This window comes from Natator depressus, chromosome 2, assembly GCF_965152275.1.
Source record: "Natator depressus isolate rNatDep1 chromosome 2, rNatDep2.hap1, whole genome shotgun sequence".
Classification (NCBI taxonomy): Eukaryota; Metazoa; Chordata; order Testudines; family Cheloniidae; genus Natator; species Natator depressus.
The window spans coordinates 36,423,918-36,443,158 of record NC_134235.1 but is presented as its reverse complement, the minus strand read 5'-3'; the positions used below and the strand labels follow the sequence as shown (position 1 = coordinate 36,443,158).

Genomic DNA, 19,241 nt, shown 5'->3' with positions numbered 1-19,241 from the left:
TGCAGGCAGCCAGAACACCAGACTGGCAGCAGGCTGAGCAGGGCCGGCGGCCAGGACCCCAGACCAGCAGTGGGCTGAGCGGCTCAGCCCGCTGCCGGTTTGGGGTTCCGTCTGCCAGCTCCTGCCAGCCAGGGTCCCGACTGCTGGCCCCACTCAGCCTGCTGCTGGTCTGGGATCCCGGCCCTGCCCACACAGAGTGGGTACCTACCTTCTCCCTGGTTCTAGCCCATTCTCCTCCTCTCTCTCTGCACTGAGCTGAGGGTGGGAGTGCACTGAGCACAGGGCTGGGGTGTACGGTCTGGCCAGGAGCTAGAATGAGGGAGGGGACTCAGGGTTGGGGCAAGAGGTTTGGGTGTGGAGTGCTTATCTGGGAAGCTCCCATTTGGTGCGAGGGGTGCAGGTGGGAATGTGTGTGTGGGAGGTGGGGTGGTGCAGAAGCTCCCGTTTGGTGCTCAGGGTGGGGGTGGGAATGTGGGTGGTACAAGAGTCAGGGCATGGGGTGTGGGGGGGGGCTAGGAGTGTGTGAGGAGGGTGCAGGAGGTCAGGGCAGAGGGCTGTGAGCATATGTGGAGGGTGCTGAGTCAGGGCTGGGGTCGTGGGGGGTGCAGGGGTCAGGGCAGGAGGCTGGGGTGTGAGGGCGGTGCAGGGGTCAGGGCAGAGGGCTGGGAGTGTGCGTGGGGGGATGCAGGGGTCAGGGCAGGGGGCTGGGGGTGTGGGCTAGGGTCCTGGGGTTGCTCCCAGCCCAGAGCGGCTCACGGCAGGGGGCTGGAGGGGATATGCCCTGATTCCACCTCCCTTCCCCAAGGTCCCATCCCCACCTCTTCTCCGCTTCCTCCCCGGAGCAGCAAGCACGCTCCCTCGCAAGGGCCATCAGCTGATCAGTGGCAGGGAGGAAGAGGAGGAGGGGCAGGAATCCCGCAGGCTGGGGGAAGAGGCGGGGGGTTGCGTGCCCCGCAGCAGCCGGCAGGACCAAGCTTCTTCACCCTGCGCCCGCGGGGCAGCGGAGAAGAGCGGGCTGGGGCAGGCGGGATTTTTAATGGCATGCTGCTGCCTGCCAGGGTCCCGGCCTGGGTTTGGCAACGGGCTGTGCGGGGCCGGTGGCCGGGACCCCGGCAGGCAGCAGTGTGCCAATAAAAATCGGCTCGTGTGCCGTCTTTGGCACGCGTACCACAGGTTGCCGACCCTGGTCTAGAATGATGTGCAGCAGTACAGCACACATGATAAATCCATTCTTTAGGAAATCTGCTAATATACCACACCAACCATTTAAGAGGAAGTAGTGGAGGTTCTTCCAGCATGTTTGGCATTTTGCATAAACTAGTGTACAATATATTGTATAATTATTTATACGGTGCTGTAGGCGTATATGGCACTCTACAGAGGATTCAAGGAAGAGGTCCTTCCCCAGAGATTTTATACGTCACAACAGTGGAGATTCACAAGAAATCACTCCTACAATTTCTCCTTTAACCTTTCCTGCACTAGTTCAAATTACAGGCAAACTGTAGTGCCTTTACAGTAAGATGGCAAACTTCTGATCACTTGAGAAAACACATACATTCATAATAGAATAATACAATATTATGCAAGACACACTAGTCAATATTTTAAACTTTAGAAGTATAATCCCTAATAATTCTAACAATTATAAAAGAATAATTTAAAAATCTCATACTGGAGTTGTGTCAAAGACCTTTTGGTTTACTAAATAGTTGTGTTTGGTTTTCATGTTTATAAAAGATTACTTAATTTAAAACGACACCTAAGAGTAGAAATGCAATGGTAATTTAAAGAGTTAAATATCAAGATGCTTTAATTTACCGTTTTTAAAAAGCAGTTATTAAGATTACCACGTAGTAATGAAGTAAGCAAAACACAGAACATTACCTCAACAGCCATGATGATGATAGCAGCTTTCTTTTTGATGGTTGAATTAGCAGGAAGATTTGTTAAGGAATGAACACCCATTCCAAGACTACTAATAGGTGGAAGATCAAGCCAGTCGGGATCCCTTATTCCACCCATGCAATCTTTTGCCATTGGATAGATAGTTCCATTTCCATCTCTAAGAATAATAGGAGATTCCTACATAAAAATAAATTAACACCAGATCACCATTTTGCAAAATCATAATATGTATTTCTACATTTAAATCCCTCCTAAAGACTCACTTCTGTTATGCTGCCTACAGGAAATCTAGTTGATTTGAAATTCATAACCTCTTCTTAGATTGAGCTCCTTGGGACAAGAACCACCCCTTCTTGAATGACTGGGAAGGGCCTAGCACAAGTAAGTGTCAATTTACTTTAAAAATGAAACCTCAATTAAAATGAAATATGTATCAATCCTAACAATACCTGGATCTTTGACACCATAATTTATTGAAAAATACTTACAAACCTGAATGGAAACAATGAATTCTATAAATTTTCAGTGCCTTTGACAATAAATTTTCTTACATATCTTTACTAAAGATGTGGATTATACAAAAGCTTGCAGAAATCACTGAATATTATTTTTTCTGTTTCTTCTTCTAAACACCTATGTATGCCTGCAGATCCATTATTCACTTATGTCACCTAAACAAGTCATGGACTGCCTACACTACATAGAAAAAATATCAATATTGCTGTGTGTGATATATTTTCTCTATAGCCTTTATATAATAATCTGCATTAAGAAATAAGCAATATGCAGTTAAAGACGGCCCCCTTACATATTCATTACAATACTGAGTTAAGTCTGTTATTCAACCTTAAATTTGGGATTACCTGACTTGTGTATTTAGCCAGGCAAATTCTACACTGATTTAACACACTTTTGACCCATAGTTTCTATTATTTTAAAAGGGGGAGGGGAATGACAAAAACTTAAAAGAAGCAGATTAACATCACAGGATTTAGAAACTCTGATTTGCAAAATATTGCAAACAAAGCATGCAAGTCCACAGCCAGCCCTATTTGTCTTTACACCAACATTGGAACCTGATCAACCTTCATGCCACAGGAACCCAAAGAGGAGGCTCCATTTAATAAGACTGTGGGTCTGAGAAACATTCAAGAAGTTTCAGTCTTCTGGAAGTGCCTCCAGACTTAGTAGTTCAGAATGCTCCTAAGAGAGGATGTGCTGCACAGCCATGTGTCAGTGATCACGTGTTCATTAAGCTCCTTATAGACACATGCACTTCACATCCTATTAGACAGATACTTAACAAGCTTAACACACTGAGCATGAAATAGTTTTTGCTATTTTCAAATGTTCAGAAATGGGTCAGATGAAAATCTACTTTCCTCCTGAACAAAGCAATATCTGCTGTTCACTGAAGTCTTCACTGAAGCAGTGGCTACTTCCTCTGTAATAAAAATACTTTGCGCCTTCCATCCAAGGATTTCAAAGTTCTGATATGTGATTTTCAGACATGCTTAAAAGTGTTTAAGTGCCTAACTTTCATGAAAGTCAAGGGAGTTGGATGCCTAGCTCCCTTAAACCATTTAAAAATCCCAGCTCTTCCAAACCTTAAACGAGTTTTAGAAAAGTAAGCAGCATTTCCATTTTACAGATTAGGAAAACTAAAGCACTTTAAACGACTACATTCTAACAGGGAAATTAACAAGAGAACCCAAACAAACCTGTCCAGCTGTAAAAATGGCAACACTTCTCTCATTCTGACCCAGGAAAGCAATGCTGCTAGTGGGGAAGTTATTTTCTTGCTCAGCTTTCCCTGTAGCAAGGTCAAATATGCAGTATCGAACCCAGTTCCCAGTCTTCAGGACAGCATGCACTCCTTCATGGGTACATGAACAAGAAAGAAAAAAATTAAACATCTCTCGTTGATGGCGTTCTGTAATACAACAGAACACACATACAAACCATTGCATCTCTAATAATTTGTTAATCAACACAGACAAGCATGCACCTTAATTTGACAGTTGAAATGTTTTCCACAAAGGGGAAAAAACACTTCTAAGAAGTGCAGCAGGGTAGTTTACAGAAAACACTTACCTTTTGAATCTACATTCACTGCTAGAATCTCTGTTTTTTCAGGAATACAGAGCTTTTTAGGAGTCCTTTGGAAGCAGTCTGGAACTTTTGGAGTCCCGCCAGTTTTGACTACCTAAAAAACAAGGGCAAGATTTCAGTATGCAAACAGCATGAGGAAATTTCAAATTCCTGTTTTTTTATTTCTCCATCCAACATACCTGGAGTTCATCTATTCTGAGCAGCCTACAATCTTGGAGAAGGGAAGAAGGATCGGGATCTGAACCAGAGCTGCTCTGACAGTTTGCATTACTGGATGTGCCTGGAAATTTCACAGCAACATAGGCACCGTCCACTTTTAGTACCTACAAGCAGAACATATTAAATATAATTGATGTATTACTAAAAACTTTGAGATAAAGCTGTAAAGTAGTTTTATGTACCCTGAACCTTTTTGTCAGAGCATAGAAGTTTGGTCTGAGACAGTAAGTCTTAACTCGGAAGCCCCTAGTTATTAGGGGCATTATTCTTCTGCAGTTACTGGGTTCCTGTGCACCTATTTGTTTAGATGGATTTCTTCATGCCTATCTCTAATCCAGTATTTGGAATGACTACGAAAAGGAGCCGCATGACAGTAACCGGTGAACAGAGTGGTCTTACTTATCTGCCCCAATCCAATCTCAAAAATAGTTTACTATTAAAACTCGAGTCTAAGAATGCAGCCACATGTACCCAGGAACATTTACACTACATGCATCTTTCCCCTTACAAAAGCAGTTGAAAGCCTCAGACACTTCTTCTGAAATTCTAAGTGGTACTTGCCCTTGAAGAGCTGCTCATTATATATGCATGACTGGTATGCTTGCCAAACAAGTTCCTCAGTTTAGCATTGCATTCATGAATCACCAAACTGCAAAGCCATCATGTCCCTTGGTCATTCCAGCTGCAGTCACCAGTCTCTCAAAAGTACAAGAGAAAAATAAGCAGAAAAAGTGTAACGTTCCTTTAACTTTTGAGGCTTCTAGGACGAATCAAGGTCCAATAACACTTTCACCTTTTGGCCAAACCAGGTGATGAGACCTGCCTTCAGATTTACTAAGGCCTTCATATCAAGGAATAATGGTAACTCTGAAGCTTTTGCTAGCCTCTCAATTAAGTGAGATTGGTGCAGGTACCCTGCCTGCAAGGAAAGAAGAGAAGTATTTTATTCACTAGTCAACTGCTGCACCCTCCTCTACTCTGATGGAGTTGTAAGGAGTAGGAGAGCTTCCCTCTAAATCTTCAGGGTAACAGACTCCTATGGACTCCCAATCTTTCTCCCAACCAGTTTCAGGCCACCAAGTGCTTTGATGGAAAAAGAATGCTTTAACACCCTGTATCAAGAGAGATGGCACCAACGATGGCGACAACGTAACCAGCAGTATTACAGGCACTGGTGCCAAAGCATAAGGCACACTCACCCAGAGATGGGAGTGAGCTTGATGCCCTATTCCACGTCAATTAATACAGAGCGTATAGGATTGACAAGTTGTAAGAACGTGGTGTAAAGCCACAAACCTGGCCCTGTCAAGAGAGAACATGTTCTAGACCAGAGTTTAGCTAGCAGGAATGGTAGTAAAAGAATGATGTTGCATGGAGGACTCAAGCAGTTTGATCCAGGCATTCCAGGGAAAACTAGGCATAGGAAGTGTTGGTAAATAATCTACACTTGAAGGGAGGCTTCAGTGCCAGTTTCTCCAGCGATCTGTGCTGTAGATTGAGTGTTTGAGACCACAGTGAAGCCTTGGCATAACCACTGCTCTAACGTATGGGAGCTCACAAATGACTGTTTAAGTGTTGCTATGGAAGTCTTCACTTGTGCCTCTTCTAAAAACAGATGGCTCTGTACAGTCTTAACTTCTATCAGGAGCACGGAGAGCTATGTGGCCATCTTCCATGTTTCCTTCTTTCCCATCTTCAAGACTTACATAACCTGCTACAGGGGAAAAAGTTGGCATTCTCCCCAACATCTAACAGATCAACACATCTTCCTAAAACAAATCTGCTCTAGACTTCTTTTGATCACACTTCAGTCACCATTTAAAGCAACTGAGCTGCTTTTTATATAGTCAGTAAAAAAGAAATACTGACAGAATAAGAAAAATGCAGTGACCCTAAAAGGAAACGGTTTTTTAAAGGAGAAGCACCAAAACTGAAAATCTTTATTTAGAAAGAAACTAATGGTCATTCAGAGTTGATTTAGGAAAACCAGGGAAAACCTTCATTCAAGAAGATTTGGGAGAGAACGGATTAGAAGCGAGCTCCTGAAAAAAGACCACTATGGTAGCTCCTTCATTGACAAATGCTACAGTAGTTATTGGCTTTTGTGTGTGTCAGACTAGTAAGGATAGACCACCCACTGACGAATCAAGCAATCAACTGGGAAGTAAAAACTGGATGCTCTGATCCCAGTTATACAGAGAACACAGACTCAAGAGTTTGGACCTATTATATACTTGCCTTTAGAAAAAGATTAGTTGACCAGTATACAACAGCAAAATTTTTCTTAAAACTAGTCAAGTAGCTCAGACTCATTTTTATTCCCGGTTTATTTTAGTCTCAGTTCAATGAAAGAAGCTCACTACTAAGCCCTGGTATTTTATTCTTTTTAATAAAAATACTTGACTTAGAAATCTCTTTCAGAAACAGAATTGTTTGCTAGACATTCCACATTGCTAGTGCAGCTTCTCACAATTTGTGCAAATTCCATCAAAAATACAATATTCACTTTACAATTTTAGTAACAATATATGCATATATTGTACACAGTCGTACATTCAGTAAGAGTTAGCCTCTAAGAGTTGTCATTAAATAGACAAAACTTATTTAGAACAAAGACAAGCAGATATGGGGGGGGAAAATGGGAAAGAATAGGATTGAGTCCATTCCAAAACTGGGCAGGTCATCTTGTCTTTTTGACATGTCTGATAACTGTTTGCAATTTGGAAGTCTGTATGCATCTAAAAATTAGGGATACATGCAACGTATAAACCTAAAATAGGAGGACCCAAATCCTCTTTCCATTCACTAAAGAGTTAAAAAAGGTTAAACAATTACCAAGACTACTGTTGCAAGATGAACAAGCCTGGCTATTGTGGAGGCTTGCAAGACAGAAGCATAATGAACAGTATTTTTCACGTGGATATTAACAGTGTCCCCAACTTGTTCTACGCAACTTCATGGGCAGAAAGACGCTAAGCAATCTGAATCAGTAAGGTTGCAACGTGTATTTCTCTGCCCTCTTTCACTGGACATTACAAGTGCATGTCTATTTTTGCATGCTGGGTTCTGGAAGCTACTGTTTATCTAAATCTTTATTTTGTTATCTATTTTTATACTATTGCTTGCAACTTAAAATTGGCTGACATTTACATTGTATTGTACATTTTACAGTGCTATATAAATATACAGGTAGTAATGTTTCCCTACCTTAAAGAATTTACAATCTAAGAGATATAAATGGCTATTAAAACAGTACCATAAATCAGTATTGTGCGTAAAACACATTCCTGGCCATCAAGAGTTCACATTCTAAAATAAGTCAACTCGATATCTCACGATTAGAAAAACGAGGGCAAAAGGATGGACATGAATAACAGCAGTACAACTGTGTGATTGTTTTGTTTGGTAATACAAGAATTGGAGACATAATTATTTTTTCCAAACTGTTCATTCATGCCTGATACCATTTCTTGGAAGAGAGGAATAGGTTTTGTAGGCTTCATTTCTGTTCAGACAAAGGAGAGAGTCTGCAGAGATTACTGGAGAAGGAGGGAAGCATTCTTGAAAGCAGTGGGATTGGTGGGTTGGGTAAAGATCAGCTGGACTTGTCCCTTTCTTTTTCATAGCTTGAACATTTTAGTTTTACTTTTAAAAACATTGTTTGCATTATTATGGTGCCATCTAGCCTTCTATATTTAAAAAAAATCAGCAAAGGTGACTGAGTTGCCCTGATGGATGGGCTTCCTTACTAGCAATTGTGGACATGTGTAAGTTGTAAAAATTTACAGGCAGAAAGATTGCTATATTTGCACATCACAAAAACAGTGTGCACAAAACAAATTCAACCTCATTTATTTTATTTGTATTACAGTGGCACCTAGAGGTCTCACCCCAGATTTAGCACTATTGTGCCAGGTACTGTACACAGACACAGTGAGAAACCGTCCCTGCCCTGAAGAGCTTACAATCTAAACAGAAGAGACGGACAAAAGGCAAAGAGATTAAATGGCTTTTGCAAAATCACAGACCACATCAGTGGCAGAAATAGTAACAGAATCCAAGTATCCTGATTCCCAGTCCAGTGCCCTATCCACTAGAACACACAGTCTCCCCAAGAGAAACCTGAAAATGTCTTCGGGTGTTCTTACACAAATAACTCAATCCTCCCGTATGCAGCAATAATCCATACGAGAAAGTGGAAATTCATCATGGGATCTTCCCCTTTCAGAAAGGGAAGCAGTGCAAGTTTCTGCAGTTCACTACAAATTGTGCCGGCTTTTCCGCAAGTTTAGAGAATACAGCAGAAAAATGCCCAACTGACCTCATCCCTCCTAACTAATTTCACAAAGCCAGAACCAAAGGAATGTTGGAAACAAAGGGCAGTGCAGTGTAGAGACAGTACCTCCCTCTTCGGCACTCCTGATCCTGCGCAAGATCTCTGAAGGCAGGTTCACCTTCACATGTGGGTACAGACAGGAGCTTGGGGTCCTGAGATATATAGGACCAGACAAACCGCTGTTCTTAAATAAAGTAAAATGTCCTGCTGGTGCCATTTAGTAAAAAGTGAAATAAGATTATTCCCCAGTTTCCAGTAAACATGTCAGTTTATTTCTACTCTGAATCTTGTTCTTGTTTGTTTTCCGGGGTCCCATTTTATCAACAGATTTGTTCAAGCAAATTTTCAGGTGATGTGGTCTCAAAAATATAGTTTATTTGACCCACCAGGATTTTGCTGGACAGACCAGGGGGCTAAATTCCTTCCATTATAAGAACTTTTGAGCAAGGACAAATCTTTGTGCTTTTCTTGCAATGCTAGGCTTGAATCAAGTCCAGGGAAAAATCAAAGATTACTTCTTTCACAGTCAGTGTCTTGGACTCAGAGTGTGTTTGCAGTTGATGAGCATCATTGATTGTGTTAATGACCTCCTGAGGTCCCTTCCAACCCTGATATTCTATGATTCTATGAAATGTTAAAATATGACAAAAGTTGTGCTGGGAAGAAGCACAGCAAACAATACTCCCATCTGTCCCCAGAACTGGGTCACTTTACAGCCAAAGTAAAACCAACTGAACAGTCAGCCAATCGAAAGGAAAGGTTGTTTCACAACAATTAAAAGGAAAGCAATCAGAATTCATTTTAAACAAACCTTGCCAACAGGAACATTCTTAACATCTTCTACAAACACGACTTCCCGAAGAGACCACTGCTCTTCATTCACTTTCTCTTCTTCTTTCGGCGCAGGAGTAGACCGTCGTCGTTCTTAAACGACAACAAAATAATAAGTACCAAAAAACCTGCAACTTGAAATATTTCATCTAAATATAGCAGAGATCTTACTTTATGCCTAACACACACACTTTGCAGAAGTGTACCATTACTCAAACCAAAATTTAAATCAGAAGTAAAATTTAGTTTGATTCTAACACTGAAGTCAGGGTAGCATGACAGAATTTCTCAATGTCACTTAAATGTTTTGCCAATAAATCTGTACCAAACAGTAAAGCTGTTCCATATCAACAAAAAGAAACTAAAAAAAAGTCTATTAAAGCTATGACTTCCTTAGTCATGTTAATTCATTCCTAGCCATGTTTGTTTATTCCATATGTTAAAGATTCAGAGTATTAAAGTACCAAATGTTCTTGTAATGTTACGGTAATTACAATAAAGGACCTAAAAAGCTGAAGTTGTCTGAATTAAGGATCTTATGCTATGTTAAATATGCTGCATTAATTATGACATCCTTGCAAAACTCTGCCAACTAGCCCAGGGCAATATTTGACAGATGAATAAAACAGTATTACTGTGGTAAAGGTCATAGAACACATTTTGGACCTGGGTTGCAATGTATTCATGGCAGTCTTATAATTTTGTTTTAAAGATCAACATCTGAAGAGCAATGTTAAGATGCACATTTGTATTCTTGTTAATAGTGTAACATGGCTGAGTTAACATTAGTATGAGGCCCTTTGCTTCCTTACTTATAAGAGTTCATATTAACCAACAATACATGAACATATGATTTCATATGTTTTTAAATAAAGAAACAGGAAAGGTTCATAAACTCCACACATTTATAGCCCTGCACTTACAGATTTAAAATTCCACACAAATGTATAAGCACAGGGCTGAAAACATGGGGTCTTTTAATAGCTGGAACATAACTATGTAAACACAAAGATTTTAGTGCTTAAACTTTTCTATGAAGAAAAATTAAACAGACAGCTATTTTAAGTCAAAAAAACAGTTGCTGCATTCAAAACTGATCTATAAAAGTTTTCTATTTTGAAAGCTTTCTATTTAGATATTGGCTATAACAAAATTAGTATTGTACGTCAGAACCTAAAGTTCTCTAATCTAGGTAATTATGTGACCCTTCAGTACACTCTATGTGCATAACTGGAGGGACGGGGTCAAAATGAGAAAGTTGTTGAAATTATAGTATCAGACTAAGAATCCATTATGGCTATACTGATTAAAAGTCACAAAGGTGGTAAGGTAGGGACAAGTGCTTTTGAGTTTTTAATGTGGTATATTTGGTATTCTGAGAACTGTTGATGCAAGTAGAAAACAGTTTGATAGCATATGTGCAATACTGAACTTCTAAATTTTTAAAACTGTTACTTTGGGTATGTGCAATAAGAGTGGAAGAAGGTCCTCAGTGAAAGACTATCCAATTGGAAGCTTGCTCTAGTTAAGCTGCCTGAGCAAAATACATAGATATGTTTTAAAATAATCTGGAAGTGCATAAGGTATATTTCTGCTACCCTTGCACACTTCAAAAACTGAAGAATGGATTTTGCTCAATTTTTCAAAACCAGTTCAATTCTAGATTGAAAACAAGCACGGAAAATTTAATTCCAGGAAGTTCTAAACATACAAAAATAGTTATACAGAGACTTCCGTTATAACCAACTACAGTGTTTCTACCAATGAGCATCATATATTTATTGACTTTTGTATAAATCTACAAGCTCCATGACTGAAATATACTATATTTACTTTAAGATACCCAGCACTAAACTCCCACTGTTATTCTAATAAATTCTACATTAGAAGAACACTGGCAAATCTGAACTTTCAGCATCCATGGATTAAAGACTACTGTGACTTTTTTTTTAAATTAAAGTGAACTGCAGTTAGGGTAGAAGAGCCGGAATGCATTTTGCCAGTCAGAAAGTTACATTTTCAAAGATTTCTGTTAACTACACTATTCATAAGACATCTCCCATTTACTGATTTTAAATTACTTGTAAAGTGCACTCTTCAGTGCTAGAGATAAATTAAAACAAACACATTGCGATTGACTTAGTGTAACCGTGATATATTACAGTTATATAGACAGGTTTCAGAGTAGCAGCCGTGTTAGTCTGTATTCGCAAAAAGAAAAGGAGTACTTGTGGCACCTTAGAGACTAACAAATTTATTTGAGCATAAGCTTTTGTGAGCTATGCATCCGATGAAGTGAGCTGTAGCTCACGAAAGCTTATGCTCAAATAAATTTGTTAGTCTCTAAGGTGCCACAAGTACTCCTTTTCTTTTTAGTTATATAGACAGTACATTCTTAAAGTAAAACTTACTGTATGGCATTGATGCGCTGCTTGCAATTGAAGATGCATCACTACACGTAGAAGCTGGGGATGGCGGTGGACCCATTTCAGTTTTCACTGGTTCCTGTTTGCTTTCAGGCCTAGGATTTAAGAATTTAATTATATTTATGAAAAAAACATTACCAGAATGAAAAGTCTATTTCAAGGTTTGGACAAACAGTTTCTTGGGCTTGTTTTGCTGAACAAAAAGCTAATCTAGCCAAGCATTTCACATTGTAATTTGTGTAAGAGATAAAAATACTTTTCTTTTTGCAAATACTTAAACAGATTTCTTAATTTAGAATGAAACAGTAAAAATCCTAATATAAATCTATATTTCTATGCTTTTAAACATATCCCATTATAGAGCTACTAGGATAAAGTTATGTCTAGATGATGCTATGTTCCTTACTCAAGGTCTGGCTGAATAATTGTTCTCAACGGAGAGTTGAAATCCCACATTTTGGAATGTTAAAACATGCCCAAATGTGAACTAACTTGGTAGGATAGGGTGGGAAGACGAGAAAGGTGTTTGTTTATTAAAGTGACCTATAACTCAAAATAAGTTGTAAGAAAAGTGTCAAACTAACACAGGGGTCTCAAACTTGTGGCCCGCGGGCCGCATGCCAGCTCCCCGCAGCACCCCCGAGAGCGGCTCCAGCCCGGCACGCATCACAGGTAGGACCGGCTCCCTCCCTGCCTGCCCTGCCCCCGTGCCGCTCTGGGAAGTGGCCGGGACCTGGGGGTGGGGAGGTGGGAGGAGACAGGGGTCTGTGTGTTGCCCTGGCCGCTCCTCCAGGTACCTCCCTCGAAGCTCCCATTGGCCGGGAACAGGGAACCGCGGCCAGTGGGAGCTTCAGGGGAGGTGCCTGGAGGAGCGGCCCAGGCAACACACAGACTGAGGTCCCGGCAGCTTCCCTGAGCAGCGCGGGGGCAGGGCAGGCAGGGAGGGAGCCTGCCCTGCCCCCGGTGCGCACCGGGCTGGACCCACCCCCAGAACCCCTCCTGCAGCAGAACCCCCTGCACGCCGACCCCCTGCCACACCCTGCACCCCCTGCCACACCCCACACCCACCCTGCACCCCAACCCCCTGCCCTGAGCCCCCTGACGCACCCTGCGCACCTCCTGAACCCCCTGGAGGCAGGGAGGGGGCGGAGTTAGGGTGGGAATGGGGACAGGGAAAGGGTGGAGTGGGGGCGGGGCAGCAGAGGGGGTGGTCAGTGATGCGGCCCTTGGGCCAATGTACTAGTCCTCATGTGGCCCTCGTGGTCATTTGAGTTTGAGACCCCTGAACTAACAGAAACAGTTTGCTCTTAAGAGTACGTGAAAATTTTCAGGCCAAATCAATTTTTTTCAAATCAGAGTTATCAGTGGGCTAACAGGACTTTTTAATGGAAGCTGGATGCAACCCTAACTTTGGAGAGAGTACCTAACACAGCTTTTCACAATATAATGAGTACCAAGACTGAAGCAATTTCCAGCTTACTAAAATACATAATTGTTCAAGTAAAGTTTTACTACCACTATGAAACAACACAGCAGACAAAAGAGTCTCAGTCTTCACATAACACTCCTGTTGTTTAAATGTCCATAGTTTCAAACACTTGTGGTGACATCTTGATTGCAATTAAAACGTCTGCACATTTAGGTAATTTGAAAATGCAGGCTTTACCAGTAAATCCGAGTCTCATTCTGAGCTGGAATAATAAAAAACACACTCCAGATTTCGCTCAACCCCATACTCCTTATCTAAGGTCTGACCACTTTCAAATGTTTTCCTTTATATTTTGGCATCACCAATTCAAAGCTCTCTCAAGTAAAATATTCAACAACCTATTTAGTTGATAAAGTAACTGAATCACCCCTTTTGGATTGTTTTTTTCTTCCCCCCCAATTGTGTGATGTCAAGTTATAACAGGATGTTATAAGCTAGCAACCATGTTCTGTTAAAAAATATCAATAGTTTACCTAATTAAAAATCTCCTGCTATAATATACAGTACATAAGAGCATCATTTATTTCTCTAGCCAAACAATAATACCAGCTGGAAATGACATTCAGCCAAAAGCAAATAAAAGCTAAAGCAATAAATATGGTCACATGTATTAAACAATCTCATATAATACATCAGTAATTCAGCAACACAAACCAAAAGCAATACAGTCAAGTCAGCTACCACCTCTCAAAACAGGGTATCAGCAAGACATTTTTCTTTCAAATTGTGTTAACTTGCTATTTGCTATCCAAAATTATAGAATAAGTACTGAAGATCTACGTACTTTTAATTGCAACAGATGTGGTGCAATTTCAGTCCCTCACCAATAATAATTAAAAGCTATTATTCCAATTTGGGAAAGTAAATATATTCCAAAAATATATTTTTTTTTTCTCTAAAAAAAATAAAAAAAAGTGGACTAATACCCTCTGGAAACTATGAGGACTTTACCTTGAATGTTCTTGCTTATTTTACCGCTGTGATTTTCAACCTTTTGTCATTTGCAAACCTCTAAAAAAAAAAGTTTCAAATGGAGAAGTGAACCCCTTTGGAAATCTTAGACAGTCTGCGAACCCTCAGGGGTCCGCAGGCCACAGGTTGAAAACCACTATTTTACTGAATTTCCCTAGAGATTACCTTCACTCTTTACATCTGAGCTATACTAGCGATCACTCTGAGGAGGAAATGACAGTCAAAAGCAGGAGGAGGATATGGGAAAGAGGAATGGTAGTGGAAACATCTGACCCAGTATTAGGACAAAGGAAAAAGTAGTGTCCAATGCTGTGAGGAGTGGCCAGGGCACCAGTGACATCTGGCAGGTTATCAGTTGATCTATCCAGGAGGAAGTAATGGCTGAGCTGGCCATTTGGTAGGTACCACAGGGAGGGAGAAAAGTGGCCTTAAATTTTTACTTGAAAGAAGTTATTTAGACAAAGCTGGATTTCTGATTGTTAGTGGACATTAGGGTAAATACATATTAGATGTCAACTTTCCAGAAAAGGGTCTGATTAAGAACCAAGGAAACACGCAAACATTTTAGCAACTCCAAACTTCTACAGTAAATGCACTAAGGCAAGCTCAAAACCTTATAAAAATGATACATCCCTTAATTTTTGGAAATTTTCAAATAAGCACTATGAAGTTAAAAAATATATTAACATATTGATTTTCAAGTTGAGCAGGGTAAAGAGAAGAGACAAGCACAGTCAAATGACCCAACAGGTAAACAGGGCACTCTCTTCCACTCACGAATTCCAGAACAAAATTTACTGGCTGAACTAGACTGAAGCATAAATATGGTGCTCAGTAACCCTGTGGACTTTTAGTCAGGCTGCCTGATATTAACAACTCAGTTATCCCAATAGTCTGTTTTCCCCCTCTCACATCAAGCAATCCTACTAATACCAGAGAACATTGGAATCACCAATAACTGCCCTATAAAAATCTCTTTTAGTGACCAATAGAGCTTTTTAATGGTTTAGTAGTTTCAACAAGTGACACTGTCATGACTCTGTTTGCTTGCCTGCCTACCCTGATCCCCATCACTGATAATTCCTCCTTCAGATTCAGTTATCCTGAGATTCTTCACAAGACAGTCCTCTTTTTCATATGCCACTCTGTTCTAAACCCCATCAATTTAATGTTAAAGAGTACAGTAAAACCTGAGAGTTACAAACACCAGAGTTATGAACTGACCACACACTTAATTTGGAACCAGAAGTACACAATCGGGCAGCAGCAGACACACACACACACACACACACACACACGCAAATACAGTACAGTACTGTGTTAAACATAAACTACTAAAAAACTGAAGGGAAAGCAGGCTTTTTCTTCTGCATAGTAAAGTTTCAAAGCTGTATTAAGTCCATGTTCAGTTGTAAACTTTTGAAAGAATCATAAAGTTTATTTAGTGTTAGGAACATTTCAGAGTTACAAACAACCTTCATTCCCAAGGTGTTCATAACGCAGAGGTTCTACTATATAAGTGGTTTGTGTCACTCACTCATTACCCCTAAAATAATCCATTTTACTGAATAGTTATTTGCCAGGTAATCTCCATCAGTGACATCAGGAAAGAGCTCACAGCAGCACGCTGCAGAATCTATGGGGTTTTTGTTTAATTTCATTAGAGTCTGCTAGAAACTTCATGTAACCTTGATGCAAACTCGTGATTGCCAGTTTCAATTAATCGATATCTCAATTAATATCGATATTAATGTTTAATTAATATTATGCCAAACTAGTAAATTTTCACTCCAAAAATATATACAGATTCTTTTTAGTGCACTTACTTTGCCTCAGTAGTTTTGCTAGCTTTCTCCATGTTTTTCAAGCTCTCTGGTGATCGAAGCTGGAACCTACAGCTATCGTTCATATTCCAAACCGACTCCATTAAGACACCCACTTTAGGAATTCCAGCGCTAATTGAAAAAGCCACGGCTCCAGCATGATAAAGGGGATTATTTCTCAGGCATACCTACAGACAAGAGTTAGAAATAGCTGAATATTTCTATGTAAGATCAGACAAAAAATAGTATTAATTCAGATAAGAGTACAAGAAAACATTGAACATACATATATCTCTGTGAAAATGTCTCATTTCCTCAGCAATTAGAAAGGGAAAACTTTAGGGGAGGATTCAGAGTAGCAGCCGTGTTAGTCTATATTCGCAAAAAGAAAAGGAGTACTTGTGGCACCTTAGAGACTAACCAATTTATTTGAGCATAAGCTTTCGTGAGCTACAGCTCAAAGCTGTAGCTCACGAAAGCTTATGCTCAAATAAATTGGTTAGTCTCTAAGGTGCCACAAGTACTCCTTTTCTTTTTAGGGGAGGACACAGTAGGTACAGATGCAACCAGCAGCTGCCAGTTGCAAAATGGCCATTTCAAATATGACTTTACCAAGCAACTACAACCTTAAAGGGCCAGGCTCAGAAAAGAATGCTAGGAAAAAATGTTCCTAGAAAAGTGCCACCCGCCCCTGGGGAGTCAATAAGGACAAGCAGCAGCTCCTTGGAAAGAGGCTGTTCTGGCAATGTGACTAGAACCATTATTATAATCCCATGGCATGTGATGCTGAGCCTCTTAGGTTGTTTTCAGACCTTTTCAGGACCCAATCTGGCAAATGCTTATATGAGTAACCTAAGCATTTGCCAGATCAGAGCCTAATACTCAAATGACTTATAAAGCAGTATTCTCAACAGAGTACATCAAGTGTTTAGTCCTACAGCCCATAATACATTCTTTACTACTTTTTAAAGCAATTCAAATTGCATTATGGACAAATAACTACCCTTTGGGCAAAGCTCATGTACACAGATTTTAAGGAGATAAAACAGTTGTAGATTGTCATCTGTATTTTTGTTCTATACTTCTAATGAATGTGTAGAGTGCAATTAGTTCAAATAAATTTAAAAAAACAAAAAAGTTACCTACCGTTCATAAGTGTTGTTCTTCAAGATGTGTTGCTCATGTCCATTCCATTCTCAGTGTGCGCACACCCACGTGCACAGTTAGAGACTTCTGCCTTACTGGTATCCGTAGCGTCAGCTGCGCCACCCCCTTCAGTGCCGCGCTCATGCGCCGGTATATTAGGTGCTGACGACCCTACACCCTCTCAGGTCCTTCTTGCCAGCAACTCTGACAGAGGGGCAGGTAACGGAATGGACATGAGCAACACATCTCCAAGAACAACAGTTATGAAAAGTAGGAAATCATTTTTCTTCAAGTGCTTGTTCATGTCAATTCCATTCTAGGGGACACACAAGCAGAATCCTCCGAGGTGGGCTTGGAGTTCACGGACTTGTGGCTTGCAACATTGCTCCACCGAAACCAGCACTGTTCCGGGCCAGCTGGATAAGCGTGTAATGAAATGTTAACATGTGTATGGACGACCAGGTGGCCGCCTTACAGATGTCATGGATAGGCACTTGGGCTAAGAAAGCTGCCAAAGAGGCTTGCGCTCTGGTTGAATGGGAGGTCATGATCACCGGAGATGGCATCCTTGTATGATCGTAGCAGCAGCGAATGCAGGCAGTAATCCAAAAAGAAATTCTTTGAGCGGACACTGGACAACCTTTCATCCTGTCTGCCACCATGATGAACAATTGCACCAACTTGCGGAATGGCTTAGTCCTTTCAATGTAGAAGGCTAGCGCCCTCCCGATATCTAGGGAATGCAACCTATGCTCCTCCTCCGACCTATGCGGATTTGGGAAAAACCAGGTAAGTAAATGTCCTGGCCCATATGAAACAGACCACCTTAGGCAGGAAAGCCGGGTGCGGCTGCAGCTGGACCTTGTCTTTGTAAAAGACCGTATAGGGTGGTTCTGAGGTAAGAGCCCTAATCTCAGAGACCGGGCTGGCAGATGTTATTGCAACCAAGAATGCAACTTTCCAGGAAATGGAAAGGAAAAGGAGACAACAGGAAGCCAGAGGCTCGAAGGTGGGTCCCGTGAGCCGCGACAGCACAAGATTCAGGTCCCACGGAGGGACGGGGTCCCTGATGTGCGGGTAGAGGTGCTCGAGGCCCTTGACGAACCTGGTAGTCATGTCCTGGATGAAAAATGACCTACCTTGGAGCGGCGGATGGAAGGCTGAGAGAGTGGCCAAGTGGACCTTGATAGTTGAAAGGGACAGGCCGTGGAGCTTGAGATGCAAAAGGTAGTCCAAGACCAACTGCAGAGAGGCCCGCTTGTGCCGGATGCCTTTATCTAAGGTCCAACAAGCGAACTACTTTCATTTGGCCAGGTAGCTCGCTCTGGTGGAGGGCTTTCTGCTGCCCAACAGGACCTGCTGGACACCAGCCGAGCACTTCTGCTCCTCCGCATTTAACCATGCAGCAGCCAAGCCATAAGGTGCAGCGCTGCCAGGTTTGGATGCAGAAGACTGTCGTGGTTTTGTGACAGCACATCCAACTGGAGCGGTAGCCATAACAGCAGCCACCAAGAAGTCCAGTAGCATGCCAAACCAGTGTTGGCACGATGAGGATTATCTTCACCCTGTCCTGCTTGATTTTCATGAGGACTCTGTGGATCAACGGAACTAGGGGGAAGGCGTACATGAGAGCACCCCAATTACAGGCACAGGAAAGCGTCCGACAGGAAGCCCCTGTTGAACCCCCGAAAGGAGCAGAAAACCTGGCATTTCCTGTTGTGCCTGGACGCAAACAGATCTACCTGGGGAGTACTCCACCTCTGGAAGATGCTGCTGACCGCTTCTAGAAGGAGAGACCGCCTCAGCAGGACCTTCTAGTCTCGCCATGGGTGATCTGCCAAGGCGATCCTGGCCCCAGCGAGGTGTGCAGCTTTGCGATGGATGTTGTGTTGTACACAGAAGTCCCATAGCCTAAGGGATTCTTGGCAACGGGTAGACGACCTGGCTCCATCTTGCTTATTGATATAGAACATAGCTGC

General features: G+C 41.6%; 1 protein-coding gene across 1 annotated transcript in view; it reads right to left on the bottom strand.

Annotated features, from left to right (window-relative positions):
* Positions 1–19,241, bottom strand: part of UBR5 (ubiquitin protein ligase E3 component n-recognin 5) — a 138,397-nt gene that overhangs the window by 51,950 nt on the left and 67,206 nt on the right. Inside the window, exons 14-20 of the mRNA XM_074944009.1 lie at positions 16,120–16,304; positions 11,818–11,927; positions 9,387–9,499; positions 4,200–4,343; positions 4,003–4,114; positions 3,630–3,784; positions 1,888–2,085 (exon numbers count right to left, since the gene is read on the bottom strand). Coding sequence (XP_074800110.1) covers positions 1,888–2,085; positions 3,630–3,784; positions 4,003–4,114; positions 4,200–4,343; positions 9,387–9,499; positions 11,818–11,927; positions 16,120–16,304 — 1,017 coding nt within the window. The remainder of the gene's footprint in view (positions 1–1,887; positions 2,086–3,629; positions 3,785–4,002; positions 4,115–4,199; positions 4,344–9,386; positions 9,500–11,817; positions 11,928–16,119; positions 16,305–19,241) is intronic.